The following is a 22,872-nucleotide window of genomic DNA, read 5'->3' as shown; positions in this document are numbered from 1 at the left end:
TTCATGTTGGTGTTTTGTGATTTCTAGTGCTGTAATTAAATTTAAAACTCCTGGCGTGAACTTTGAGAACCACTGCTTGGTACTGAATAGCTTTCTACACTTCATTGTGGTGGTGTACTTCCTTATTTTAACACAAGGGGGCAGACTGTATATTAGCTCCAGTTAATTAAGCACTAAAAATAGAGTATTATGTAACCGACATCACCTCGATAGGTGATGAATGCTTTTGAAGGTGATTTAGGAATCTGCATGGTGAAGTGAATGAATGAAGTGCAAGTCTGTTTCTATAAGCTGGAGGTGGGAGTCTTTAGTAACACCATTAACATCCACAGCGTGTTCCAGGATGTAGCTCGAGACCTTTCAGTGAAAATACTTCATTTTGCATTCTTCTCTAATACTACAATTTTCAATCCTGACAAGAAATATTTTAAATATTTACATGAATTTCAGAGTTTATTATTAGTATTTGCTTTCTCCCATTTTTTTTTTTTGCTTTAATGTCGGTGTGGACTCCATAGGTTTGTGCAAAACCTTATGATCCATTTTAGATCAAATCCATCAAAGCATCATCTGATCACACGCTTCAGTGGAAGAGATTAGACATGAGGAAAAACTGACCTTTTATTCAAAGCGTTAACGTGATCAATATCACACATTTGCTTATGACCTACATAGAAACGGTGCAGAATCTTGAATATTAAATTTTCAAGATATTGGACATTTAAATTTGTTGTTTTAAATATTTAAAAATTCTCAAACCTTTGTTTTATTTCCAATTAAAAAAAAAAAAGTCCCAGATTTTCAGACTGTATGTATATATCCAGGGGTTAGGCTAACCGCCAGTCAAGCTGTCATTTTTAAGAAACATGAAAGGGGAAAAAAAAGCTCCAAGATGCTGTGAGAGGAAAAACTGGTATGGAAATGCATGGCGTATTGTCACACTTGACACTATATGTTTCTGAGAGGTAGTACATCACAATCAAAAAACTGTCATACCAAAGGAAAGACAGCATTTCATCTTATACAACACTTATTTGCGATCCACTGATTTGACTGATTGATCAATTGGTGTTCTAAGAGTACTGATCTTTCATCATAACAGCACTGGGACTTTTCACTGTGTTTCACTTCAAACATCAGAATGGGAAAAATTGTGATCTCAAAGTGTGACTTTCTTTCACTGTGGCGTGGGTATCGGTTTGAGCCAGATGGACTGGTTTGAGTATTTCAGAAACTGCTGATCTCCTGGGGTTTTCACACACAACAGTCGCTGGAGTTTACACAGAATGATGCGAAAAACAAAAAGCATCGAGTGAGTGAGTGACAGTTCTGTGGATGGAAACAAACGCCTTGTTGATAAGAGAGGGCAGAGGAAAATGGCAGGCGGCACGGTGGTGTAGTGGTTAGCACTGTCGCCTCACAGCAAGAAGGTTCTGGGTTCGAGCCCAGCAGCCGACGGGGACCTTTCTGTGTGGAGTTTGCATGTTCTCTCCGTGTCCGCGTGGGTTTCCTCCGGGTGCTCCGGTTTCCCCGACAGTCCAAAGACATGCAGGTTAGGTTAATTGGTGGCTCTAAATTGACCGTAGGTGTGAATGTGAGTGTGAATGGTTGATTGTGTCCATGCGTCAGCCCTGTGATGACCTGGCGACTTGTCCAGGGTGTACCCCGCCTCTCACCCATAGTCAGCTGGGATTGGCTCCAGCTTGCCCACCACCCTGTACAGGATAAGCGGTTATGGATGGATGTTTGGAGAAAGAAGGGTGGTGTATATATGGTCCTGAGAACACCACATAGTACTGAGGTGACAGCATCATGATACTCTATGGGGGCTGCTTCTCTGCAAACGGTACTGGGATATTACATGCCATTGAAATAATCAGAAATGGAGACGTATCAGAGGAGAACTGAATTTTATTGGCCAAGACACTGAATCTGGGGAGATGACGACAAGGAACAAGAAAACTACACAATGACTTAAAGCATACAGCCAAAATAACTCAACCTTGCATGGCCGAGCCAATCTCCTGACTTGAATCCAAATGAAAATTTATGGAGGGTTTTGAAATTGCACACCCACCAGATGGACCCTTGTAACCTCGGGAGATGATTTGCCAAGAGGAATGGGCCAGAACTGAACCACAATGCTGCAAAAAAGCAAATTACATCTTACTGAAGACGTCTCGAAACTGTAACTGCCAACAGCAACTTTGCTACCAAGTATTAGCAGACTTGCCAACCCCCAGAGAATGAAAAGTGGTAGATTAGATTGTGGGACACAGTCGCACCCTTCTAGGGGCATGCACCCCTATAAAATTTTGGAAAAACAAAATGGTGCATTCTCCTGCATTCTGAGTGCCATGTTTGATGGTGGATGATCTGACGACCAAGTCACCTTGGACTTTGTTGTCATAGCAAATCTTTTTTTTTTTTTTGGTTCTCCGACGTTTTCATTGTTCGTGATCACCAGCGCATTTGGTTTTACACATACCGACACGATTTGTTGTAACGTGACCTCATTGCCAATTGACGAGAGCTATTACGAGAACCAATGGAATGGCGTGATACAATAGAGCGATACAATTTAGATTCAACATCATTATTGCACCGTTCCACTGGCTCTCAGCTTCACTTAATGACTATTTGACGCTGTATACTTGTATCCCCTGTATTGAAAACAACTGAAGCGAGATCAGAGAAGCGAATCCAACAGTGTTCACTGATTTATTTTGTAATACAGTATTTTTTTTAGAACTAAAAGTGGTAGGCGGTATTCACTTGTCAAAATCGGTAGACTACTGCGTGAATCGGTAGAGTTGGCAAGTATGCATTAATGTTGGTCATTTGTAGTGTCCCGATGCTTTTTCCCGTATTAATTTTGTTAATCTTATTAATTAAACTTCATCTTTAAGTACAAAGTCAAGTGACATTATAGCCAATATCTCACTGGGCTGCGACACCCTGCGACTAGTTGGAGACACAACAATTGCGATAAAATATGCGAATTAGCGACAATTTTCACTTGGAATCACACTGAATTGATATTCGCATATTTTACCGCAATTGTTGTCTCCAACTAGTCGCAGGCTGTCACAGCCCGGCTTTCCCTCGGCAGGCAGGGAAGTAGAGGAAGCCTCACGGAAACTGACTTGAGAAGGGTTCGCGACGGCTTTGCGACACCAGCGACGCATTTGCGGCTATTTTGAGAGAAATTTTGTTGCACGAATTTTTTGAACATGTTCAAAATTTCAGCGACGAAGGAGCGACACTTTGCGACTCATGCGAGGAAATTGAGAAGCCCCGCGAATGTTTCAAGACACTTTTGAAACACTCTCGCGAATGACGTTCGCAAGCTTTCGCAGCCCAGTGAGATACTACTCTATTTCATTTACTTAATACTTAATTTTCCCTCACTGTATACTGACGTGTGCTAATTGTCATCTATTGTCATCTCCATTATCTCAAAGTTAGCTTAACAGGATTGCATCTAATGATGTCGTCTTCTCTCCTCTAAAAAGTGTCTTTTACTTTTGAAAGTTAAAAAAAATTTTTTAAAAAATCATGTTCTCAGAGTAGAGGAAGGAAACAGACCTCAAAACATGAAGGAACGCATTTTTCTGCGAGCACCTGTGGTGTTTGGAGGCAGGGCCGGCTCTAGGTCTTTGGCTGCCCTAGGTGAGATTGAGTTTTGGCGCCCCCCCCAAGAAAAAAAAAAACCTCTAATAACATCTAAATAACACTTTAATCTAATCACTCTATTCTATTACTATTAAACAATGTATGGTGCATGGACAATAAACAAGAAGTCATTTTTGTCTTTTTCATTATTGTTATTATTATCATTATTCACATAAAGTGTCACAAAGTAAAATGACCACACAAATTCAATACATATCTCCATATAATGGGCAAAAACTCTTCCGCACCCTGTTCAAAGTGTAGTGCATGGACAATAAACAAGAAATTATTTTTAGTTTCTTTTTTGCTATTAAAAGTTAAGTCATCTCTGAAGAATTAACAAATTAAATGAATAAAAAAATTCTACAATTCTAAATTGTGCAAACTTAAGCACCCTGTTAGGACATCAATGGGCTGTATTTTCAAACAAAAGTGCTATTATGGGTACTTTGTTATTGAAGTCTATTGCTGTTTGCATCTAGTTAGCTAGGCAGACATTGATTCAGGCATCTAAAATATTAATTTGCCACTATAATGGTTATGAGAGATTAGATCAGACTTACCTCTATACTTGGCTCTATTTGTTTCTTCCTGTAGCCTTCGTTTGGATTTCTTCATTTAAGCACTTGTAGTCTGGGCTACTTTTTGCAGTGGATAGCCATTCTCATTCCCCGATGAACACCGCTCCCCCCGACCCCCTTATAACCTATCATTGTGCATTTTTAGTAGGCATAAGGAAATCACCGACCACTACTGCGTAGGCTACACTTGTTTTTCAACCTTTTTGAGCCAGGGCGCACTTTTTTCAATGAAAAAATCTCTAGGCACATCACTAATAGAAAATGTTGACTGAAACTAAAACGCTGTTGCCAATATTTACAATATACAGTCATTCTATAATTTTCCACGGTACACTTGGTGATCTCTCACGGCACACTAGTGTTCCGCGGTACTAGAGTTCGGCAGCACAGTGGTTGAAAACACTGTACACCACTGATGCACTTGGTAACATATCTCCATTCAATAACTCCATCCCTCCTTTTTGGTGGGGTTTTGGTCGCCCTTGGCGCCCCTGGGCACACTTTGCGCTCTAGGCAATTGGCCAAAACAAAGAATAGCCGCGGATGCGCACTTGTGCGCCCAAAGACACACTATAGACAGGGCGAACTACTGTTGAGCGCTTGTTTCATGATTAACAACCACCACGACACCCCACCCCACCTTTTTTGACAAATCGCACCCTGACTACATGCTTTGCTGTACAATTAAATTAGGCTAAGACATTATAATGCTGACTCGTTTTCAGAATAGTGGAAGTCATAATTTTTCTCCCCCCGTTTCTGCGCCCCTGGATGGATGCAGCGCCCTTAGCATTTGCCTATATATTGCCTATGCCACGGGCCGGCTCTGTTTGGAGGTATGAGCAGACACCTATTGCCGCTTTTCCACTACAAACGCGGCTGAGTCGGGCTGAGCCGTGCCGTGCTGAGTTGGGCTGAGTCGAGCTGAGTGGGGCTATTGAAGTTGCATTTCGACTACAACCGCGCTGAACCGTGCTGGCTGGAAGTGGGTGGACACATTGGGTGGAGTTAGCGAAAGTGTGTGGACGTCACGTGATGTCATTAAGCAGCGCAAACAGTGACATCAGTGAGCTTTTAAGCGGTAGTCTCACGACCCGAATAGTAAACAATAAACATGGAGGACATGGAGTCGTTAGTGTTGCTGGTCTTGGTGCTGTGGCTTGTTGTCACTGACAACGCCAACAGATACTGGCAAGAGCGTATAGATGAGGCGAGGCGCATAAGGCTCCAGAAATTCTCGCAATTCGTAATTATTCTTCTTCCGGGTTTACGGTGTTTACAGATCCCAGCGTGCTCGCGGGGCGTGTGTGGGCATGTGAGGACACTCCTCCTCACCATTCAGTGCACAGGGGAGTGTCTGCTCACGCCCCCAGCCTCACTCGGCTCGCTTTGGCTCGCTTCAGACCCACTCCAAAACCATGCGAGTTTTAGGGGCTAAGCAGGGCTGAAGCGAGCCGAGTCGTGCTGTTCTTTGGTAGTCGAAACGCGAGCCGTGTCGGGCTGAAGTGAGCTGAAAAAGGGTAGTGGAAAAGGGCCATAGGCACTGGCGCCATCTGCGGGGGGCACGGACCTTTTTGACCCCCCAAAGATAAAGTTGGGGGGGCAAAAACACCCCAGTAATGAAAAAAGTAGTAAACAGTACAGATGAACTCATGTTAACTGACGATTGAAACCACCTAAACAAATAATAGCCTAGCTTTGAATGCAAAATAAGTAATCTATAGAAACGTCACCTAAAATGTTATGATCGGACATGACCCGCCCCCTTTTCCACTTGCAATATTCCAATGGTTGGCAGTGAGTGATTGACAGGTTGCACTACGCAAAATTTACACGTCCTTTAGTGCTTTGCGCAGACTTAAGACCTACCTGCGGAGCACCATGACTGCTCCGAGACTGAATTACTTGGCTGTTCTTTACACACACAAGGAACATACAGACCACATTGATTTGAAAAAAATTACCAATGAGTTCAGCGCTTGTGACAGAAGGAGTGATGTTTTTGCGAAGTTTTAGGGCTGATGGGCTATTAGGGTGAATATGATTTTCTCATGTTCATGAATATGATTTTCTCACTGCCTACTTGTTAATTTCCATCGCCATGAAAGAGATGTGTTGTTAAAGTTTGTAAGTAAGATTAAAATTAACTTTGTCATATCCATTAACTCTTAACAGAAACTACATTCATGTACAGTTGTCTGCCGAATTCATCTCAAAGAAAATTGCATGAAACTAAATTTGTGTTTTGAATAAATTGTGTTTCATACAATGTTTAAAGTCGTGAGATTTTTTAATGCATCATAAGTTATCGTTAAAATGGGCGCTTCCCACTTGCAATGGTGAATAGTAATGAATGAAAATGACTTACAACTGAGTCTTTGATATTCAACTACATACACTGCCGACGTCACGGTGCAAGAACATAATTCTGACCCCCCCAATGTTGACATGAAGTTGGCGCCTATGGCCATAGGTGACTACTTACCCTGGCCTCCTCTATATTCCTGTAAATCAGCTCATATACTCTACTTTCTTGTTTAAAATGAAGTTAGTTCAAAAGATTGTAAGAAAATGTGAACATTGCTATTTTTGGAAACTGATTAAAAAAAAAAAGCTGAATTCCTAAAATCCCTTTTCCGTCTGTTTTGTTTGTTTTACTGAGCTGGTGGGAAAAGCATGGCATTTTGTACTAAGTCTGTTTTTAGCAGCAGGCTGGAAAGATAAATCCTCAGCTCTGTGCAGAACAGCCCCGAGATCTGACATGGTGGTTTTCTGCTCAACTGTATGGCTGCTGAAAGTAAATGCTTTCTGAAGTTCCCTCCTCACTGCCTCCATAGACTGGGACAAGTGCTGCGTCCCAAGTCACACACTAGTGTGCTAAAGAGTGTCACCTCTGTGACCCCTGTGAAGTGAGGCAGAAAATAATTTTCTTACTGTACTTTATTTAAATGTCTAAGATATATTTTACGCCTTAGATTTTCATTATGACCTTTTAAAATACTTGTCATGAATCCCAAACACCATCATTTCTTCCTTTTTTGCTGATTTTGTTGTTGTTGTTGTTTGCTGGTCTTTGTGTTGTGGAAATCTGTTGTCTTTTGCATGAATCCTGCAGGGTGAGATGTTTTCTTCACCTCCCTCCGAAAAGAGAAAAAAAAAGATATCAGACTGAGTTTCCATCAAATCTAAAGAAATGTTACATTAACTATAATTTTGGTAAACTAGTTAATGGTTTATATTTAATTAAGTAAATTAGCTAGCTTTTAAACTTTGCATATTATCTTGTCAAATTAGCTAACTCGCTAGCTAATCTTTGTACATTAAATTCGCTAGCTAGCTCATCTTTAGACACGAGTTTGTTAAATTAGCTAGCTAGTTAATCTTTAACTAGCTAGCTAATTTAACAAATATCTAAAGATTAACTGGCTAGCTAATTTAACAAACAAATATCTAGTCTTTAGATATTTGTGAGTTAATCTTTAGACATTTGTTTGTTAAACTAGCTAGCCAGTTAGTCTTTAGATATTTGTTAGTTAATCTTTAGACGTTAACTAGCTAGCTAATTTAACAAGCAAATATCTAAAGATTAGATATGTTAAATTAGCTAGCTAGTTAAAGACTAACTAGCTAGCTAATTTAACCAACTTAATGTTTAGATATTTGTTAGTTGAATCTTTAGACAGTCGTTTGTTAAACTAGCTAGCTAGTTGGTCTTTAATTGAAGTTCAAAGTGTTTGTCATATGCGCAGTAAGGACATGTCCACTTGCACAATGAAATTCTTAGTTTGCTGTCCATGAATGCCAATTACAAATATATACATAGGCGGAAGTAATACAAAGTAAAGGCAATATAGTGCAAAAATAAAAGCAACAACAACAACAAAAAAAAAAAAACAGTATAGTACAAAATAAAGGTTACATGTAGTGCAAAATAGGTTGTGTAATACAAAAATAAGGCAATGATCAGACGTAGCAGCAGAAGGGCAGGAATGTGCGAATGTGCAATGTAACCAGATGTAAACAGACAAGGAAAGAGCAGCAACATGGCAGTAATGTGCAAATATGTGCAAACAATGTAATCAGATGTAAACAGTCAAGGAGCAGCAGCAATGTGCAAACAGATGTAAACAGACGAGGACAGTTTACAGGGAGATTAGCCATGGTTACAGACTCCTGTCAGCTGTTCAGGAGCCTGATGGTGGTGGGAAAGAAAGAGTTCTTTAGTCTGACAGTCTTACATTTCACACTTCTGGCCTGAGGGTAGAAGTGTGAACAGGCCATGCTGGGGGTGGGTGGGGTCTTTGAAGATGGAGGCAGCTCTCCTGTGGACTCTGCGGTGGTAGATGCTCTGCAGAGAGGGCAGTGGAGTTCTGGTGATCCTCTCAGCAGTCTTCACCACCTTCTGCAGGCGTTTGCGGTCCATTGCTGTAGTGATGCCGTACCACACAGTGATGCAGTTGGTCAGGATGTTCTCAATCACGTAGCTGTAGAAGTTGTGGAGGATCTTGGGCGACATGCCAAACTTCCTCAGCCTCATCAGAAAGTGCAGTCGCTGTTGAGCCTACCTAACCAGCTGTGTGGTGTTAAGTGTCCATGTGAGGTCCTCACTGATGTGAACACCCAGGTATTTGAAGCTCCCGGATGAACAGTGGCCGATGAGGTCTCCTCTCCTTCCTCATGTCCGTGTTGAGGGTGAGGTTGTTGTCCTCACACCATGACACCAGACTGGCCACCTCCCTCCTGTAGGCCGTTTCGGCACCGCCAGTGATGCATCCCATCACTGCAGTGTCGTCCGCAAACTTCAGGATGATGATGTCCTTGTGGGAGGCGACGCAGTCATGGGTCGCCTCCCACATTTGGTATTTGTTAGTTAATCTTTAGACATTCATTTGTTAAATTAGCTAGCTAGTTAATCTTTAACATTTCTTTGTTAAATTAGCTAGCTAGGTTATCTTTAGATATGTTAGTTAGTCTTTGTTAATCTTTAGACATTAGTTTGTTATATTAGCTAGCTAGTCTTTAACTAGCTAGCTAATTTAACAAATATCTAGCCTAGCTAGCTAATTTAACAAACTAATGTCTAAAGATTAACTAACATATCTAAAGATTAGCTAGCTAATTTAAACAAATATCTAGTCTTTAGATATGTTAGTTAATCTTTAGACATTAGTTTGTTAAATTAGCTAGCTAGTCTTTAGATATTTGTTTAAACTAGCTAGCTAGTCAGTATTTAGATATTTTAGTTTATCTTTAGACATTAGTTTGTTAAATTAGCTACGTAGCTAGTCTTTAGATATTTGTTAATCTTTAGACATTAGTTTAAATTAGCCAGCTAGTTTTTAGATATTTGTTTAAACTAGCTATCTAGTTAGTCTTTAGATATTTTAGTTCATCTTTAGACATTAGTTTGTTAAATTAGCTAGCTAGTTATCCATTGTAGTTAAATTTAGCCAGCTAGTGAAGCACTGTACATTATATTAGCTAGCTAGTTAAACTTTGTACCTTAGTTTAAATTGGCTAGCTAGTTAACATTGTACATTAAGTTAAATTAGCTAGCTAGCTAAACTGTATATTAGTTTGTTAGCTAGCTAGCTAAGCTTTCTACATTAATTTGTTAAATTGGCTAGTTAGCTTTGTTTTCATTGCTAATGTGCCTTAGCATTAATTCCAAAAGGGCTATTCAATGTTAACTGCGAAGCCAAGTTCTAGATGTGTCGGAGTTTGTAAAATATTTTTTGTTGCTAATCAGTTTTTTGTTTTTATTTTTTTTACTGAGTCAGTTTGAATGTAAATATGCTTTGACTTCCAGTAGATTTTCACCTCCATACATTTTACATTTAATTGACTAAGATCCTGACACAGGTCACATTCTTTTACTTAAAAAGTACTTCTTCCACCTTTTGGTTTCAAACCCCATCGCTTAATTTAGAAGTTTACCAAAAACAAAATGCCAAAAAAGGAAAAAAAAATTTAAATCACATTTTTAGAAATTATTTTATTAAAACTGTAGTAATGGTGGCACAGGGCACAGTGTTGTTGACTCACAGCTCCAGCGTCACCAGTTGATCCTGAGATCTCCTGTGTGGAGTTTCACATGTTCTCCCCATGTTGGTCTGGGTTCTCCTGGTTCCTCCTAAAAACATGGTGGTGTGTAGAATGTCGACGCCCCTAGGTGTGAACGAGTGTATGAATGCGTGTCCATGGTGTGCTGTGATGGACTTTTGGGGGTGATTTCAGACCCCTGATCCACTGTGACTCTGACCAGACTAAAGCAGTGAATGACGATGAATGATGTACTAAAATTCTCATTGTCACTAGGCAGCATTTTATTTTGATGGTGCCACATGGTTGGCTGTTTTTGATGAAACGTTCACTCAGTATTAAACTAATGAACATACTGGAATCTTCTACAGCATGTTAAAGCCACAGTCAAAGCTTGTGACAGCTCCTCATATTAGACAGGAGGGCTACAATCTAATATCTAGCAATAGCTCAATTAGCATTGAGTAATGAATTATATAAGATCTGATCAATGGCAATATACACCGATCAGCCATAACATTAAAACCAAATGTTATCTGTAAAAAGCTAGTACATCCATCGCATGACTCTACAGTCTGGGCTAGAAAGAAATCAGCCCTCATACCACACCAGATCATTGGTGGTGCTGTCGCACCTGATTCACAAGAATCCACTTTAAGATCTTTATTAAGTAGTACTTATTAACCTCGCATGCTTGGTCTTTACGGAAAAATATCAGACTTCGGTCTTGACAGTACGGACCGAGCCTATGGCTCGGTCCGTACTGTCAAGACCGAAGTCTGATATTTTTACGTAAAGACCAAGCATGCGAGGTTAATAAAGAGTTTATTATATGGCTTTTTTTATTTCTAAGATTAAAATAGACTGTGAAACTCTTGTGCAGGTAAGCTCTCACCGTGTACATTCCTTTTCCCAATTGACGAAAGGTTTTCACGTCACTTAGTCTTTTTTTTTTGTCATGGACGAAATTTTCAGTGATTTCGTCACTGTTTGGAAAGTCTTCACCAGCACCATTTTCATAGTCAACAAAGTTGTACAGTAGTCTTCGTCATGGCGTTCTTGTTCGCTTCCCTGTGCAGCCTCTTCGGGGTAATAAAATTTGGTTTCTGAATGCTCACTGTTACTCGTTTGTCTTTTGGCCATTTTTGATTTCCAATTCATCTTTTGTTGTTTGCAACGTTGAAAGCCGGTCTGTAATCACCCACAGGCATTACGGGGAAAATTCTGCCCACCAAGGAACCAATCGGAGCGCATGATTTTAGCAGAAGTAGCTCATGCCAGATAATAAAAGCAAATAATCTCTCATTTGAGGCTGAGCTCTGCTCAAAGCTACGGTTATCAGTTGTTGGTTTTTTTTTATTGCAGCTTATAAATCAACTAAATGTCATTATAAATTGCTGTACTTCCAAGCAATGAGTCAAATTTCATATTTCAATTTTCATGAAAGATTCATCTTGACTGGCTTACCTGATCCTATGTTAATCAAAAAGGAATAATGGGAGGATTCCCCCCCCTTCCATGGATAATGCCCACAGTGTCACAGAAGAGATATAAAAAGGGTGTTCAACAGGCTCGGAAATAGCCGCAAGAAAACCTTGATATACATCTATGTCACACGTATTGACAGTTACATAAAGTGGTGCTTGAAAGTTTGTGAACCCTTTAGAATTTATATTTCTGCATAAATATGACCTAAAACATCAGATTTTCACACAAGTCCTAAAAGTAGATAAAGAGAACCCAGTTAAACAAATGAGACCAAACTATTATACTTGGTCATTTATTTATTGAGGAAAATGATCCAATATTACATATCTGTGAGTGGCAAAAGTATGTGAACCTTTGCTTTCAGTATCTGGTGTGACCCCCTTGTGCAGTAATAACTGCAACTAAATGTTTCTGGTAACTGTTGATCAGTCCTGCACACCGGCTTGGAGGAATTTTAGCCCATTCCTCCGTACAGAACAGCTTCAACTCTGGGATGTTGGTGGGTTTCCTCACATGAACTGCTCACTTCAGGTCCTTCCACAATATTTCGATTGGATTAAGGTCAGGACTTTGACTTGGCCATTCCAAAACATTAACTTTATTCTTTAACCATTCTTTGGTAGAACGACTTGTGTGTTTAGGGTCACTGTCTTGCTGCATGACCCACCTTCTCTTGAGATTCAGTTCATGGACAGATGTCCTGACATTTTCCTTTAGAATTTGCTGGTATAATTCAGAATTCATTGTTCCATCAATGATGGCAAGCCATCCTGGCCCAGATACAGCAAAACAGGCCCAAACCATGATACTACCACCACCATGTTTCACAGATGGGATAAGGTTCTTATGCTGGAATGCAGTGTTTTCCTTTGTCCAAAATAACACTTCATTTAAACCAAAAAGTTCTATTTTGGTCTCATCTGTCCACAAAACATTTTTCCAATAGCCTTCTGGCTTGTCCATGTGATCTTTAGCAAACTGCAGACAAGCAGCAGCTTTCTCCTTGCAACCCTGCCATGCACACCATTGTTGTTCAGTGTTCTCCTGATGGTGGACTCATGAACATTAACATTAGCCAACGTGAGAGAGGCCTTCAGTTGCTTAGAAGTTACCCTGGGGTCCTTTGTGACCTCGCCGACTATTACATGCCTTGCTCTTGGAGTGATCTTTGTTGGTCGACCACTCCTGGGGAGGGGAACAATGGCCTTGAATTTCCTCCATTTGTACACAATCTGTCTGACTGTGGATTGGTGGAGTCCAAACTCTTTAGAGATGGTTTTGTAACCTTTTCCAGCCTGATGAGCATCAACAACACTTTTTCTGAGGTCCTCAGAAATCTCCTTTGTTCGTGCCATGATACACTTCCACAAACGTTATGAAGATCAGACTTTGATAGATCCCTGTTCTTTAAATAAAACAGGGTGCCCACTCACACCTGATTCTAATTTCACCTTCAAATTAACTGCTAATCCTAGACGTTCACATACTTTTGCCACTCACAGATATGTAATATTGGATCATTTTCCTCAATAAATAAATGACCAATATTTTTGTCTCATTTGTTTAACTAGGTTCTCTTTATCTACTTTTAGGACTTGTGTGAAAGTCTGATGATGGTTTAGGTCATATTTATGCAGAAATATAGAAAATTCTAAAGGGTTCACAAACTTTCAAGCACTACTGTATACATCATGCAAAGATTTTTTTTTTTAAACTCCAAGAAGAAACGAGCAATGTCAAGGCACATATTTTAAGCAATATGAACATTAAATCATGGATTTATCATTACCATGGAGTGTGATCTCATGAAACTCATCAAAATTGCAATATCATTCCCGTTTATTGAGGTACATCCAATATAAAGAGAAAACAAACAGACCGAGTGAACAGAAAGCTTTGACGCATGTACTATATAAATATTGTTAATAAATGTTACGTACGCTAAAGTATATCATGGAGTACAGAAACACAAAACTACTGACCTCAGGGAATATTAAGAAATAAATATTTTCCCAGTTTGTTACACCTATACGTGTTACTGTTTAAAAAAAAAAAAAGAAATCAAACGGATTCAGACTCCTCAGCGTGTGTTATTTGGTATTTCTCGATTTGACGGTCTGAACCCAGGGACTCCACATCATTCATGTTCAGAATGGAAAAGGCATCTAAAAAGTCCGTGCTTCCTCTGAGGAATGGCAGGAATAACGCAACATGGGTGTGTTGTTGTACATGGCAAATCTGTTGGGTGTAGCGGTTTCTCCTGGAGTCTCTCAGGGACGCGAGAGCGTTCAGGCACACAAAGCATGTCCATCTCCGAGCAGCTCCTCACCGCACACAGTGTGGGGACCCAGCGAGGAGGAGGGGTGGCTGTCCTCTTTTCGCTCCTTCATCTTTAAGATGCTCCTTCTTTCCCCTGCTCCTGACTACTCGAGGCTTCCGCTTCGGCAGCAGGAGCCCCGGCGGCATCGGCTTCTGAAACACAGTGGAAGAACCGACGGGCGTGACGATAGGCAAAAATAATGGGATTTGAAAGAGCTCACATCATTAAAGTGATTCTGGAGGAGTGTATGGGTAATTCCCTTATTTCCACACCGATCTGATAAGAGCCCATGTGTGGTGTTAAAAGTGCTCGACAGCGCTGATCTACTGCAGAGGCAGCAGCAGTCACTCAACCCCAAACATCTCTCAGAGCTTCAGTGTAAAATTGCATCCCTTAGGATCTGTGCTTAAAGCTTTTTTTTTTTTTAGCCAGCGACCCCTTGAACTGTAAAATAAATTCACCTGCAGTATAGAGTTATTCATTAAAATTATTTTTTTTAATTACATGATTTTTTTTTTGGAGCCACAGAACTTTCTATTGCTGAAACTCCCACTGAGAGAACGCATTAGGTCTGAGTTTTTGTGGAGCTTGGACCCGCTAGATATAACTCGGAGAGAAAGAAAGCGAAAAAGGAGAAAAAGAGAGAAAACAGAAAAAGGCGAAAAAGAGTGAGGAGAAAGGAAAAAAAGAAGCGAGAGAATATTTTACACACACCCACAATCAGAAATATTCAACCCCCCAAAGATTTTAAGGATTTATCAATTAAAGTTTTTTCAAAGAGCAAGATTCTGCTTTGGATGACTCCTTTATGACTTGACTGATACAGAAAATCAACACACAAACTGCACGGTGTAGTATGTGTGTGTGTGTAACAGTATATTTTGTTAAAATAGCCATGTCACAATTATTCAACCCCGATATAATAATGCTTTTAAAGCTTTCTGACAGTTTTTATGGCCTAAAGTGGAGTTGAAACATTATAGAGTTCCTAAAGGCTTAATTATGATCCTTCATTTGATTCAGTTGTGACACACACAAACTTCACCCATGAAAGTATTCAAGGTCAGTTGCAATCATGGGAAAGACAAAGGAGCTTCTACAAAAGCTGAGAGGGGAGATTATTTCATCACACCTAAAGGGCCTCGGGTAGAAGATGATTTCCAAAAAATTTTACGTTCCAAGAGACACCATTGGGAGCATTAGACAGCCCCCCCCAGGATTTCGCGGGCCTTTTTTGTGATTGTTGCGAGCTAAAATGTCTGACGTTGCGGTGTTTTTTAGGTTTTTGTTGCGATTACATTGCGGGAGGAAGTGAAAGTTGCGAGAAATTGTTGCGATTTTCTCTTTTTGTGATTAAAATTGAGTGATATGTTAAATATTAAGTTATTACTGAAAAACTATTGATTAAAAAAACAAAGACACTGAGAAATGGTCCTATAAACAACTTTACCAATATAAAAGATTACCAGGACTACAAAAATGCAGAAAAATAGGCTTTACCATACATCTCAACCTTTGGTCAATCAAACCTGTATAACCAACCTCCAAAATCCGTATTTCCCTTATAAAATCCGTATAAGATGCAAATTAAAACAATTTACCTAAAATTTGAATGATAATTAACAATGATATATCCCAGTTACTTTTTATTCAAAATTAATAACAAACCTTCAGAATGAATACAAAGCTCCAATGTTTGACAAAAACACAAAGTGTTATCAGCATAGTTACGAAGGAAATACTTCGTTGTTTGGAGACAGGTTTCACCGAGCGGTTATTATGCGCGAGACTTCATATTAGCCACAAAGTCAGGAAAATGTGTTTGTAAAATTACGTTATAATGACCAAATACAATGAAAAGTATTTTTCCAGTCTCACCTGTGAAAGGTAATCCCATGTGATCTCGTTTGGACGGTAAACCCGTTGGTACAGTTAAACGGAGCACATGAATGAGGCATCTTTATTCTCGGCTACTGTCTAGACGCTATACCAGAGACGGTTGAAGAATCTCCACTTTGCCACATCCAATATGGCGGCGAGGATGACGTATGATTCTACGCAGAAGGCGGCGTCTATGTTTATATGTCTATGACTTCACGGTTGGTGGGATTCTCACAATGCGGTGTGCGCATGATCAAAAGTGGAACGAAGTCTCGCTACCACAAGATAACGTGCGATTTCATAAGACTCTTTACTGGCTGTTTGTGCTTTCTGTGGTGTACAGTACGTTTGTAAATGTTATGTGCTCTTTTATCATCATGGGAATTGATTATAGCTCTAAATAAATTGTAAGATTGTGTGTGTTCTCGTGCATAGCTGTCCTGAGCTTTATGACCCTTTCACACCCTGGTAAACGTGCATAATCGCGAGAACATACTCTTTTATTTTCTCTGTACCTTCTAGTTTCGCTGAAACCACATTCCTGGTTCCTCCTGTTCTAGGGGGTGTATGGTCTGCTCTTTCATGTATAATAAAAACGACTCCTTATCTGGCGAGTTGACCTTGTGCCCCCGAGCCCCTTACTTATCTTGTCACGCAAGCTTCTGATGTATATAAACCCTGCTCTTTCTGTGTATCGTTGAGCAGTGCTTGAATAAACCAGATTGATTTAACTCGTGTGGTTTGTTTTAACCCTGCTCCAGAGCGCTCTTACGTCAACGCATCTGAACTGAGACAGACACAGGTTCTAACAATTTGGTGACCCCGACGTGATACTCTCAATCAGGTAAGACATGTTTGATTGACTACCTGGTTGGCAGTAGTTTCGTAGTGTCCTACGGAGGACAGTTTTCCCTGGTTCGAGTCCAGGAAGAGCGCGCTATACAAATTTGTACTATATTTGTTGTCTGTTCCTCTTCAGATCCGTTTGTTGTCATTGTACGATGGGAAGCTCGTTCCCTAAGCCTGCGCCAGGGGAAACCCCGGCCGAATGGATGACTAGGTGCGGTTTCGCTTATCATGTTTCTCCTTGGCTCGATAATTTGGCAGGTTGGACCGAGGCCAACCCTCAAATTCCTTCATATCCTCGCCGAGGTACTTTCGATCCTGGTTATCTTGCATCGGCCCATCGCATGATTTATGAGGGATTAGGGGACCCCGGATGGGATCGCCCGTATATGCGGGAAGGATATGCCAAATGGTATGATATGAAGAAGATTTGGGATAATTTTAAACAGGCTTATACTCCCCGTTCAGTCCTGAAATCCATCCCGAAGCCTCGGGCTGCACCCGTCACCAAGGAAACGGAGGAGGCGGCGCTAGGAAAATCCAAATCTCATTCTGCTCCTCCAGCCTCGTTAGATAGTAAACCTCCACCTTATAGTAAGGCTGGAAAAATTACTGGTAAATCGCCGTCAGCTGCAAAAACGATTCCTAAAATTTATCCGTCCCTGGCTGCTGTGTCTGCGTGCCCCCCCCCCACGGTTGACAGAGGGCAGCGTCCCGGAGGGATAAAGGGTGCGCCTGCATCAGCCAAGAACGGCAAAGACGAAGAAAGTAGTGACGATACCGATGATGACACTGATGATGACGATTGGGATAATCCCGATGGTGTGGGTCCAGACGCCGGCTCGCGTCCTTATCCGCCACAAAACGCTGCTTGTGTATGGGTTGCAAAGCGCAGTGGTATTGATATAACTCCTCCGTCCCCGTCGGCTCTTAAGGACATCATCTCGCTTCTTCCGTCACCCGATAAGCCCTTGCTTTTTGTTGATCAGTTAATTAATGTTTCTCGTAATTGTCAGCTTACGGGAGCTGATTACCGGTTTATTCTGCAAAATAAATTAGGAGGCGCATATGATGAGACAGCCCTGTTAGAAAACGTTCAGGTTCTCGCCCCCGTCAATGATCAAGCTGAAAATATTAAGGAAGAGTATGAAGGGGATGACGGTCGCCCGCGTCGGCGCACCGTGACTACCTTCTTTTGGAAGGACACGCCGAACGCACTGCAGCAGCTTCGTGAGCAGTTGACGCGATACCTGCTCGCCTTAAAACAAGCAAATAGAGACCTGTCACAGGTCACTAATTGCAAACAGGAGCGTTCTGAGCTGACGTCGGCTTTCTGGAAGCGCTTTGGGGAAGTTTGGCAACATTTGGGAGGTCTTGAACTTGATTTGGCAAACCCGAACCCAATGTTCTTGTCCACCTTTCTGTCTAATTGTCGCCCCGAAATACAGAGCGTATTAAAACATCACTGGAGTGACCGGAATAATCTGGTCCTCCGTCAGGCCGGGGAGCGGGTGCGCACGCTGGAGAGCGATGGTCTTTTAGACTGTAAAACGAATAAAGCATGTTTATCCGTCGTGCCGGGCGGACGAGCGGAGGGACGACAGGAGAGGGGTCGCCGAACGGGACCGCGCGGCGGGGGAGGGAGGAGAAATGGAAAGTGCCACTATTGTGGAAAAGAGGGGCACTGGATAAGAGAATGTCATGCGAAACAGCGAGATGAGCAGGAACGCGAGAAACCCGTCATGCGCGCCGGTTCAAGCCCCACAGGGCAGAGAGATCCTGCCCGCCCATAGGGCTGCCCTCAGAGCGATGAAACCCCGACCGTTGCTATGTTAAATCTTTTATTCAGCTCCCCTCTTAACGAAGATCTTCCCACTATTGTTTTATGCCTGGCAGGGACTGAATATCCTTTTTTACTCGACACCGGGGCTACCATGTCCTCAGTGGGGAGGGAATATGCGGGTCCTTTATCTACACGGTTTGTAAGCTCTGTGGGAATAGAAGGGGTTCCTTTCCATTCCAGTTGCACGCCCCCCCTTTCTGTTACTTGTGCCCTTGATCCTTTACTGAAGTTTTCTCACTCCTTTGTTTGCATGCCTGATTGCCCTTTTAACCTGCTTGGACGGGACCTCATGAGCCTCCTAGGGCTCTCTATTTCTTTTAGTGGCTCACACATGGTTGTTGACATACCAGACGAAACCTCGTCGGCTGCTCTTGCCCTCACCTCTCTTTCTCTCCCCCATAACCTTCTCAATGCTGCTTGTGCCGTTACCTGCCTCACACCCTCTCTTTCTGATCTCCCAGCTTCTCTTTGGGCGGAACATAAGGACGAGGTGGGCTTTGTTAACTGTACCCCTTACGAGGCGGTCATTAAACACTCTTCGCCAGTATATGTAAAACAGTACCCCCTTTCCCCAGCTAAACTGTCTGGCATTGATGATGTTCTGTGTTCTCTCCTAGAGCAAGGTGTGGTTGTTCCCTGTGTCAGCCCTTATAACACCCCAGTGAATCCGGTGCAGAAGCCCAACGGCACGTGGCGTTTCACCCAGGATTTGCGTAAGATTAATGAGTTAATTATCCCAGTCGCCCCATTAGTTCCAGACGTTCCCTCTCTTATGGCCTCGATTCCGTGTGAACATGCGTTTTTCTCTGTGATTGACCTCTGTTCTGCCTTTTTCAGCGTCCCTGTGGGCCACGACACGCAGCCCCTGTTCGCTTTTACGCACAGGGGAAAGCAGTACACATGGACCAGGTTACCCCAAGGATATGTCGATTCCCCCGCGGTTTTTACAGCCGTAGTGAGGGACGCCTTGGCCGGTTTGTGCCTCCCCTCGGGCTCCTCCGTGCTCCAATACGCGGATGATCTTCTGGTAACGGCGGAGGACGAGGACCTTTGCGCTAAAGCCACACTCGCTCTCCTCTCTCTTCTGGCGCAAGAAGGTTTCAAGGTCTCACGAACTAAGCTTCAGTTCTGCCTCCCCACTGTTCGATATCTGGGTCACGATCTCTCCCAGGGCTCCCGCAGGCTCAGCCCCGAGCGTGTGCAGGTCATCCTAGACACTCAGGTGCCTGCCACCAAACACGCCCTCATGGCTTTTCTGGGACTTATCAATTACTGCCGCCAGTGGATTCCTGACTGTTCCACCTATGACAAGTGTCTGCGCTCTGCAATTCTGCACTCGGACCCTTTGACTCAGCCCCTGGTGTGGTCTGATGAGATGCTGACGGCCTTCAGGGCCTTGAAACAGGCTTTATGCTCGGCCCCTGCTCTCGGACTTCCGAATTACCGTTTGCCGTTTCATTTATATGTGTGCAACCAGCAGGGAACTGCGTCTGGGGTTTTGGCGCAGGAGCACGGGGGGGGTATGCGGCCTTGTGCGTTCCTCTCTAAAACTCTTGATTCTGTGGCACAGGGTCTCCCTGCTTGCCTCAGGGCGGTGGCTGCATGTGCTGTCATGGTCACGGACGCTGAACGGCTGGTTTTGTCTCACCCGCTCGTTCTCCACACCTCACATGATGTAGTGCACGTTTTAAAGAACCTCAGTACCCAGCATTTATCTGCGCAGCGTCGCTCTGGATACGAGTCTATTCTTTTGGCCACCGAAAACCTTACTGTTAAGCCCTCCTCCTCTTTTGATTCTCTCGCGCACGCGCTTCAGCGCCTCCTCAATTCACAGGATGATTTTCTTCCTTCTGAAACACACGACTGCATTTCTAGCATTCTTTTCGAGACAAGTATCCGCCCCGACTTACGCTCCACCCCGTTACTTTCAGGTGATTCGCTGTTTGTGGACGGCTCGTGCTCACGCCCCTCTGACGGCGTTTTCGTGTGTGGTTATTCTGTGTGCCGCCTTCCTGATGAAACTGTTGAAGCTTTTTCTCTTCCTTTCTCCTCGGCTCAGGCTGCCGAACTATACGCTCTAACCCGTGCATGTGTTATTGCCCAGGACACAGACGTCACTATCTACACTGATTCACGTTACGCTTTCGGCGTTGCTCACGACTTTGGTCGGATTTGGGCTTCGCGTGGGTTCACCACTGCAGACGGTAAGCCCATTTCTCATTCTTCGCTTGTTACTGATTTAATCACCGCCTGTCTTCTCCCGCGCTCTTTAGCCATTGTTAAGACTCGTGCTCATTGTATTGGGGACTCTTTTGAGATCAGGGGAAACTCTCTCGCCGATCGCATTGCCAAAGCCGCGGCTGCCTCCGGTGTTTTTCCGCCTTCGCTTACTCTCTCCCTGGTCTCATCCAGTCGCATGATTAGTGCCGTTCTTCCGGACATTGACTTGATCTCCCTCCAGGCCTCCGCTTCGGCCTCAGACAACCATTTCTGGGACTCATGCGGCGCGCAGCCGTCTGACGGCGTTCGGATCGATGCTCAGGGCCGCCTTTGTTTGCCTAGACATTGCACTCCATTTCTCGTCCGCGAGTTTCATGGTCCCACTCACCGCGGACGAAGGGGGGTAGTGGAGGATTTATCCAAAATATTTTGCATCGACAAAATACACACCGATGTACATCACATTCTAGACAGATGTTTAACGTGCGCCCAGAATAATCCATCTAAACCAGGCGCGGTACATCAGCACCTTCCCATACCTGACACGCCGTTCCAGGAATGGCAGATTGACTTCACTCACATGCCAAAGCAGGGCCCCTTTAAGTATCTTTTGGTCATGGTCGACAAATTTTCACGATGGGTGGAGGCTTTCCCCTGTGGGAAAGAAGACGCTCGCACGGCGGTAAACAAATTGACGCAAGAAATCATTCCGCGTTATGGTCTCCCGGTAGGGATAGACTCTGACAAAGGTACGCCGTTCACCTCTAAGGTGACACAAGAACTGTGTAAAGACTTAAAGATCCATTGGCGTTTCCACATCCCGTACCATCCGCAGTCCTCCGGCATTGTGGAGCGCGCAAACAGAACAATCAAGGGTAAGCTGCGTAAAGCCATGCAAGAAGCTGGTACTAAAAATTGGGTACAAGTTTTGCCTTTAGTTCTCGCTGACATGCGAATGACCGCTCAAGTGGCCCTCGACAACCTGTCTCCGTACGAGCTCGTGATGGGCCGGCCTTTTCCTACACCCTGGCGCAGAGGTATGCAGGCTATAGGAACGAGTGATCTTGATGTACATCTCAGTGAGTACGCCGTGGGTCTCATGCGGGTGTTGGATGAGTACTGGACGAGACTAAATTCCAAAAAGCCTCCCATTCCTGAGGCACCCACTCACCCCTTTGAGGTAGGGGATAAAGTGTTGGTAAAGAAATTCGCTAAATTAGGCACTCCTCTAGAGGAACCACCCTACAGTGAACCCACGGATGTGCTCGCTGTAACTCGAACGGCTGTACTAACTGACCTTTTTCCACAGTGGATTCATGCCAGTCGAATAAAGAAGGCTCCAATGTAATAGAAATCTATATTGTTGATGCTTAACAGGTTTTTGTGTTTCAGAAAGTTGCTGTGACAATAGCTGACGGCCTTTTCAGGGATCCCCTTTCCAGCATCCGGAGTGATCCGGTTTCGGCTGATCTACAAAGAGGGGATGGTCGGTGCGTCCCGCAGACTTCTGAACTGAGGAATCTGGAAGACACGTGAGCCTGGGCTACCTTCAACTATCTACATCCTGTGGACACAGAAAGAACAAAGTCAGTGACCAGTATGACTTTCCTTCTGGTATTGGTCTTAGCGCTTGGAGCAGGGAATCCCGCTCAAGCCAGCCACGAGGACAACGTTTTTTGGCGATTTGCCAATTGGACTGCTAAACAACATACTAATGAATCATGTTATGTCTGTCATTTAATGCCTGTGAGCTCAGCATCTGTGTCTCTCGCTCCTAGGTCGCAGAACGGCTCGTTTGGCGCCTTACAACAGTTAGCTCGCTCATGTTTAACTTTGGTGTGTCTGGGAGGGTATACAGTTAATCAAACACACACTCATTCCGAATTCTCTAACCACTCGCAGGTAAAAGGCTTGCACAATTGTCACAAGAACACGTTGAATAACCTAACTGATTGCTTAAAATCTATACGAACGAT

At 43.0% G+C, this 22,872-nt stretch overlaps 1 protein-coding gene across 3 annotated transcripts in view; it reads right to left on the bottom strand.

Annotated features, from left to right (window-relative positions):
• Positions 1–13,637: 13,637 nt before the first annotated feature.
• Positions 13,638–22,872, bottom strand: part of pkig (protein kinase (cAMP-dependent, catalytic) inhibitor gamma) — a 70,325-nt gene continuing 61,090 nt past the window's right edge. For all 3 annotated transcript variants that reach the window (XM_060936763.1, XM_060936765.1, XM_060936764.1), the window contains exon 3: positions 13,638–14,258. In XM_060936763.1, the coding sequence (XP_060792746.1) occupies positions 14,179–14,258 (80 nt within the window). In that variant the 3' untranslated portion in view covers positions 13,638–14,178. The remainder of the gene's footprint in view (positions 14,259–22,872) is intronic.

The sequence above is a fragment of the Neoarius graeffei genome, chromosome 13 (assembly GCF_027579695.1).
Source record: "Neoarius graeffei isolate fNeoGra1 chromosome 13, fNeoGra1.pri, whole genome shotgun sequence".
Classification (NCBI taxonomy): domain Eukaryota; kingdom Metazoa; phylum Chordata; class Actinopteri; order Siluriformes; family Ariidae; genus Neoarius; species Neoarius graeffei.
Note: the sequence above shows the minus strand (reverse complement) of the source record. Positions and strands in the feature narration are given on the sequence as shown.